The sequence below is a fragment of the Ipomoea triloba genome, chromosome 10, assembly GCF_003576645.1.
Source record: "Ipomoea triloba cultivar NCNSP0323 chromosome 10, ASM357664v1".
Taxonomy (NCBI): domain Eukaryota; kingdom Viridiplantae; phylum Streptophyta; class Magnoliopsida; order Solanales; family Convolvulaceae; genus Ipomoea; species Ipomoea triloba.
This window is the reverse complement of record NC_044925.1, coordinates 10,213,272-10,221,458: the sequence shown is the minus strand read 5'-3', so window position 1 is coordinate 10,221,458 and position 8,187 is coordinate 10,213,272. Positions and strand designations below refer to the sequence as shown.

At 35.6% G+C, this 8,187-nt stretch overlaps 1 protein-coding gene across 1 annotated transcript; it reads left to right on the top strand.

The window, feature by feature from the left end:
- The first annotated feature begins 917 nt into the window (after positions 1 to 917).
- Positions 918 to 5,333, top strand: LOC116031656 (heparanase-like protein 3). The gene is made up of 9 exons (XM_031273917.1): positions 918 to 1,369; positions 2,449 to 2,485; positions 2,584 to 2,767; positions 2,867 to 3,015; positions 3,475 to 3,705; positions 3,817 to 4,006; positions 4,114 to 4,239; positions 4,355 to 4,454; positions 4,733 to 5,333. Exons 1-9 carry the CDS (start codon positions 1,133 to 1,135, stop codon positions 5,132 to 5,134), a joined length of 1,656 nt encoding a protein of 551 aa, XP_031129777.1. The 5' UTR covers positions 918 to 1,132; the 3' UTR covers positions 5,135 to 5,333.
- The last annotated feature ends 2,854 nt before the right edge of the window (positions 5,334 to 8,187 follow it).

Here is an 8,187-nt window from a genome sequence, read left to right as displayed (position 1 = left end):
TCTATAATACATCTCTATATTTGCTTTACGGACGAGGAATAAAATAGAGATTGATTAAAACAATTTGAGAAAAGAACTAAAATCACACAACATTAATATATTTAAGAAATAATTTTCAAACATCAATTATGGTAACTTAAATTTGCTAATCTTATTGAAAATTTAGTTCCCCCTAATTAACTAAAAATTGGTTAAGTTTATAAAATTTTTAATTTAAATATGATAAATGATATTAGAGCGTTTTGGATTTTGTTGGGTTTTTACCGTGACGCTTATGAAAAAGAGGTATGGGAAAAAGATAAAAAAAAATAAATAAATAAAAAGGAAAAAAAAATTTGACAAAAAAAATAAAAAAAAATCAACCCGCTGTATGCGAATGTGCGCCAAAAGCGCAAGAAGGCGGAAACTTTTTTCCATTTCTCTCAGTTGCGAGTTTCACAAAAAATTTTAACTTGTAGGAGAAAAATCCACTAAAAAATGCCTTTACATCAATAAAAAACTCATGATTGGAATGCACAACAAATTATATACGGACACTTAATTAGGATATAACTCAAATATGAGACTTTTCTTATCGAAAGCATTTCTAACCATGATGCCTATCAAATCATAAGATAATTATCATTGTCAAGTTTTTGTTTATTAAAAACTATAAAAAAATCACTGATATGGCTGTCATAAGTCGAGGAGTAAGTGAAGTGGAGGCTTTATGGTCCCCGTTACACCTCCCTGGGTGGCTCCCCCTCATGACTAAGATCTTTTCCTTTGCACATAAACCTTCTTTTACACTTAACACAAGCAAAGCACAACAAATGGTCCCCACCCCCAACAAATTTCACATTATTCAATATCTTAGCTTACCAAATAAATATACGTATGGCACTTCCCTTCCCCAGTCTCCTCTCCATCTCTAAAACCCATAAAATACACCAATTTTTAAAAAAATTTCTTTCATTTTAAAATAAAGATTTAATTTTTATTTGTTTGTTTCTCATTCCAAGTATATTTTAAAGTCTCTTTAAGCCTTACCCTCCAATGGCAAGTTTGTCAGCAAGCAAGCCATGTGTTTCCTTACTAGTGCCGCATAAATAGATCTGTGTAGATCTTGGGCTTCTTGGGTCAAGTTCCCACAATGGGTCATTCATGGTTCTTGCAAATGAGGTTGTGCATTTTGGTATTGGGGGTGTTCAATGTGAGCTTGATTTCTGGGTATGGAACTGTTGGTGTTCAAGGTACTGTTTATGTGGATGGGAAAAGTAGGATTGGGAGGACAGACAGTGATTTCATATGTGCTACCTTGGATTGGTGGCCACCTGAGAAGTGTGACTATGGAACCTGTGCTTGGGGCCATGCTTCTCTGCTAAATTTGGTATGTCTTCTTTGCAACTACTGACCTGACACACATTCCTGCCAAATACAAGCTGCTGGATAAAAAATAAAATGCACACCTACTAAAAATTTACATCATACTATCTATGCATTTTGATCTAAAAGTGTTTTTTCTTCTTTTAGGTTTGAGTTGCAAATCTTGCTTATTGGCTTACATTCTTTTTCTGCTAAATGTAACATGTTTGCAATTTTAATCTCAACTTTTTGTACCCATCCACTGTTACAATATATCAAATCTTTTCTGGCTAACTATTGTAATGGGGCATAAGGTTCAAGAAGTAGCTCACAAGTTCACCAGTACCTCTGCAAATCAAACCTTGCAAACACTTGAAAAACCAAGAAAGACCATGTTAACATTTGAGAAGTTGCATAAATTGGCAAGAAAATGTCTCAATTTGAAATTGAACAGAGGTCTCTATGTCACAGTGACTCAAAAACCAACTTGGATGCCCACTCAACAACATAGGTGTTGGTGGTTTATGCGTGTTTTTGGATTTTGCTTTTAATATATTTCTCTGAGAAATAAATTAGTCCCACAAAATCCCATAGTTGTAATGCTAAGAACTGCAGACTCTGAAAACAGAAATTCGCTGCTGTTAATTTCATTGAACTTGTTCTTCTCTCTTGAGAATTAGACTAGTAATTGAATTTATTGAGAGAAGAATAAGTGAAAAGAATTAAACTTGTTTTTCCTTCATGTATCTCATGTGCAAGGTGTATTATACTAGTAGGATTGACTCTTAATTGAATCTGAATATGCACAAAGTATCTTATTTGGGTTCATCATTTGCAATTTTTATTTTTCATAAATGAAGTTTGCATTAGATTGTCTTTGATGTTGAAAGGACTATTCTCTATTCATACAAAGCTGTAAAGGAAAAGGAAAATAACTACATTGAAAATTTATAATATTACTGTGAAGAGAAAATCAGAAAAACAAGGAAAAAATTAGCAGCGTTGTACCTCAATTAGTAGTTGCATTATGTGAAGGCTATGCTAGTATGCTTGTTAACATTTTGAGCTTTCTTCTGATTCTGTTTCATGTGTTTTTTTGTGCAGGATCTTAGTAACATTATTTTTTTAAATGCAATAAAAGGTAGGAAACCATTATATTCTAGCAAAGTTCCACGCAAATTCAGCTTTGTATGTGTGTAGTAACGTAAACTTCAATTCTTTTTGTATTTATCCCTGCAGCATTCTCACCTTTAAAAATTCGGTTGGGTGGCACTTTGCAAGATAAGGTTATCTACCAAACTAAAGATGATCGTGTACCTTGCACTTCCTTTGTTTCAAACACATCAGAAACATTTTCTTTCAGTCAAGGGTGTTTGCCGTTGTCTAGATGGGATGAGCTAAATGTGTTCTTTAATAAATCCGGGTAACCAACGAGATTCATTCCTTGTCCAGCTTATGCATGTCCTGCATATATATGTCAGCACTCCTAACTGTATGTATCATCTTTGCGTGTTCTACTCAGAGCTGTTATCATTTTTGGCTTGAACGCTCTCACGGGAAGATCTATACAGTCCGATGCTTCTACTGTTGGAGCCTGGGATTCAACAAATGCTGAATCTCTTATGAAATATACTGTCGAAAAGGGTTACACTATCCACGGGTGGGAGTTGGGTAAGATCAGAGAAGTCACTATTTCTTAACACTGCAACATTTTTTCTATTGCGTGTGTATTTCAAACGAGCAGCGTCTTTGATTCTTTGGGTTGAAAAAGATTCAAAAAGTATAGAATAGATACTACATTGTAAAGAATCATAAGTTTAAAAAAAAAAAAAAGAAGATAATACCAGCTAGGGTTCTCTGATTATAGTGGCATTGCCATGTTTAAACTTTTAATTTAACCACCCGTGGTCCTTCAACTCTCAAATTTAACCACATGTGGTCCTTCTGTTAGTGTAAGTAAGGACAAAGTTAGGACTAGGGATGGTTAAAAATTTCAAAGTTGAATGACCATGTCTGGTTAAATTAAAAGTTTAGGACTAAACGTGGCGGTGCCAATATACTCGGAGGACCCCTGCTAGCATTAACTCAAAATAATAATAATAAGAATAATACTATTCATGATTTTGTCAGGGAATGAGTTGAGTGGGAGTGGAGTGGGTGTAAGAGTTGCAGCAGATCAGTATGCTTCTGACACTTCTCATCTTCACAACATAGTCCAAAATATTTATAAGGATGCTAGCTATAAGCCGCTGATCATAGCACCTGGAGGATTCTTCGATGCAAATTGGTTCACAGAATTTGTAGATAAAACAAATAATTCTTTGGATGTGATCACTCACCACATATATAATCTTGGCCCAGGTATATATATTTCAAAGAGTATATATGCATATGCTCACTAGTTTTAGTCATACCTTGAATCAGAGATCCATCCATCTTATATGCAATTCCCTTCCTTCTCTGGCTAAATAGGAAGAGATGAACACCTTATTGAGAAAATCCTCGATCCATCTTATCTTGATGGTGAAGCGGACACATTTAATCAACTGCGTAGCATTCTCAATAGCTCTGAAACTTCAGTTAATGCTTGGGTTGGCGAGGCCGGAGGGGCTTATAACAGTGGCCGCAACCATGTCACTAATGCCTTTGTTTTTAGCTTCTGGTAATCAATTCAAGTTGAATGCATATATATATGATGAAACTTTCATGATTGCTCGTTTTAAATTATTAAAACCCCGGATAACATACAGTCTTGGAAATAATGCCTAGGTATCTTGACCAGCTTGGGATGTCAGCCTCATACGATACAAAAACATACTGCCGGCAGACACTAATTGGAGGAAACTACGGTTTACTTAACACTACTACCTTTGTACCAAATCCAGATTACTACAGGTCTCTAAGATTTTACTATGATAACAGTACATATGATCTGATAGTCCGGCTTAGTTATGTTGGTTGTTATTTATTGTTTTAGTCTTACATGCTAATTCTGCTTCCCGCTCTGCAGTGCTCTTCTTTGGCATCGATTAATGGGAAGGAACGCTCTATCAACAAGCTTCTCGGGGACAAAGAAAATACGTGCCTACGCTCATTGTGCAAAGCAATCTGTAAGTTCAATTTACAAGCAGATACTAAAATTACTTTTCGGTGGATGAACATTACTGCCCCTGCCTGGGATTAGTTGCTGCTGGATTGGGGTTATTCTTGTCCTGAGAAATAGGGTGGAATAACTTTTTTGCCCCTAACCCCCACCCTATCATAGGGATGTCAAAATGGAAATGGGACCTAGCCCGTGAAAATGCGGGTTGGCGGGCTACACGGGTTAACCATACCCCTTTCCTTTCCTTTTGGTGATGAAAATAACAATCATCTTTCTCTTTTGCAGGGAGGCATCACCTTATTGTTGATCAATCTAGACAGCAACACTACTGTGGAGGCCAATGTTGCGTACAATGGAAGCTTTGTGCACCATAGAAAACATATAAGTCATATAAATCATCATCACCACCGCCATCATAGCCATAGCCATAGCCATGGAAAGAGATCAGCACCGCGGAGTCAAAAGAGAGGTACAATGACAAGAGAAGAGTATCATTTGACAGCAAAGGGTGGAGATTTGCACAGCCAAACAATGCTGCTAAATGGGAATGAATTGAGTGTAGATTCATCAGGGAGCATACCGGAGATGAAGCCGCGATATTTGAATTCATCTGAGCCAATAACAGTGGCTCCTTATTCCATTGTATTTGCTCACATACCTTATGTCTTCCTGCCTGCTTGCAGATAGTGGTAGTGATATGATGGAGCCAAAACTGGTTCCCATTTGGTGATTCTTGAAATAAGAAACAGAATGCACAATCTCATTGGTTATTCTTTCATTCTTCATAGATGTTATACACAATGGGGTTTGGATTCCACTAATGCCATCACGGTTCTTATATGGCATTGTGATCAATGTTAATCAATCATGTTGAGCTTTCAAGGCATTTCATCCAAGCCATTACTCTACTAAATCAATCAAAATGTGGCAGTATAGCTGTCCATACGAGTCCAACCTGACATGTTGGTTGCGTTTAATCCGTTTTTAGAAAAATTTGGCAAAAATAAAAATAAAAATTTAACCAGTTCCATTTTTAGCTCAACCCATATAACAGGTAAAAATAACCCATATAATTCATGGGTTATCCACTTACTCTTTTTAATAAAATTAAAATTTTAATACTTCAAAATTGGGAATGAAGAATTTGAACAACTAAACTTTGTTAATTGTTATTGATTTTAAATTTGAATGATGAATCATGAAGGACTGAATAAGTGTAATGTTACTTGGAATAAAGTTCAAATTCGCCACTGAACGTAAGCTGAAACTGAAATTAAGCCACTGAACAAAAAAAAAAGTGCAATTAGGCCACTGAACACTCCAAAGGCATGCAATTTCACCTGATAGCAGGTTACCTTCTATTTCATCAGGTTGCTTGCTTACATGGATGGTGATGTGGCATTTTAAAATAATTTTTTAATAATAAATATAAAAATTAAAACTTTAAAAATATTATTTTTTCAATATTTTTTACTTTTTGTAATATTAATTTTTTAATATTTTAATAATAATATTTTAGTATTTTAATTAATTTTATTATTTAATAAATATTTAAAATTAAAATTAAAAATTTTAAAATATTAATTTTTTAATATTTTTTAATATTAATATTTTAATATTTTTAATATTTTCAATTAATTTTTAATTTTTAATTTTAAAGTTTTTACTCCGTATTAAAAAAATATTTTAAAATGTTAACTCATCATCCATGTAAGCAGGCAACCTGATGAAATGAAAGGTAACCTGCTATCAGGTGAAATTGCATACATTTGGAGTGTTCAATGGCCTAATTGCACATTTTTTTTTCGTTCAGTGGACTAATTGCACTTTCAGGTTACGTTCAGTGGCCAATTTGAACCTTATTCCATGTTACTTTGTTACTTCACTTGGAAGTTAGCAGTTGGAACTTGAAATAAATCGTTATTTTTGGAATAAATCGTTATTAAGTTAAGATTTAAGTATTTTGTATTTCGTATTTGTGTTATCGAATGTTTTGTGATTTTTTAAAAACTTGATGAATGCATAATTTTGTGTATCTCATATTTGTGTAATGGGATGTGTTCAAAGGTTTTAAGGAGAATATCTTGACTGACAGCTCTATGTCTCACACACTTTTCAGGAGAGTACAACATCCTATATATATGAATTAGAGGACATATGGTATGGAAACAAGTTTCCATATACCACTACCTCAAAAACCCTAGCTTCCAAGTTTCCTAATATGTAGGATACCATATTTGATGAATATACCTTATAACACTCCCCCTCAAGTTGGAGCAAAGATACTAATCATGCCTAACTTGTTACACAGATAACTAACTTGTGTCCCAGTTAGGGCCTTTGTGAATAGATCCCCGAGTTGTTCTCCGGTCTTTACAAATCCAGTGGAGATTAACCCTTGTTGTATCTTCTCACGAACAAAATGACAGTCAATCTCTATGTGCTTCGTTCGTTCATGAAACACTGGGTTTGATGCAATATGTAGAGCAGCTTGATTATCACACCATAACTTTGCAGGAATTGGAGCTTTATAACCAGCCTTACTCAGAAGGTTGTTTATCCACATCACTTCACACGTTGATTGTGCCATTGCTCTATATTCAGACTCTGCACTCGAACGAGAGACCACATTCTGTTTTTTACTTTTCCACGAAACCAGATTACCTCCAAAGAAAACACAATATCCAGTTGTTGATCTACGATCCTCTTTGGATCCTGCCTAATCAGCATCAGTAAAACACTCGATCTTAGTGTGACCATGATTTTTATACAAAATTCCATGTCCTGGAGCTCCCTTCAAATAACTCAAGATGTGTTCTACAGCTGCCCAATGCTCAACAGTTGGGGATGTCATATACTGGCTCAAAACACTAACTGGGTATGCAATATCTGGATGAGTTACTGTCAAGTAGTTTAACTTCCCAACTAATCTCCTATACCACTTAGGATCTTCAAAAAACTCCCCCTCCTTTGACAATTGCATGTTTGGTATCATGGGAGTATTGCATGGTTTAGCCCCTAGTTTCCCTGTTTTAGAAAGTAAGTCAAGTACATATTTTCGTTGACACAGTAATATACCTGTTTTATTCCTCATGACTTCAATACCCAGGAAGTACTTCAGTGGCCCCAAACCTTTTGTCTGAAATTGACTATGAAGGAATGACTTAAGAGATGAAATTCCTCCGGTGTCACTCCCTATAATGACAATGTCATCCACGTAGACCACTAACCAGATTATGCCTGTTTTGGACCACTTGTAGAACATTAAGTGATCTGATTTACTTTTCACCATCCCAAAGCTCTCAACAGCTTGACTAAACTTTCCAAACCATGCACGCGGACTTTGTTTCAGTCCATACAATGATCGCCGAAGTCGGCATACTTTACCAGACTCCCCCTGAGCAACAAACCCAGGAGGTTGCTCCATGTACACTTTTTCATGAAGATCCCCATGCAAAAAAGCATTCTTGTATCAAGCTGATGTAATGGCCAATCTTTAATGGCCGCCATTGAAATGAATAACCTGACAGAAGTAAGCTTGGCCACAGGAGAGAAAGTGTCAGAATAATCAACCCCATAAGTTTGGGCATATCCTTTAGCCACAAGACGGGCTTTCAATCGAGCAACTGACCCATCAGAATTTACCTTGACAGTAAACACCCACTTATAACCAATAGGCCTTTTACCTACAGGCATAGCAACCAATTCCCAAGTACCGTTGTGATCCAAAGCATTCATCT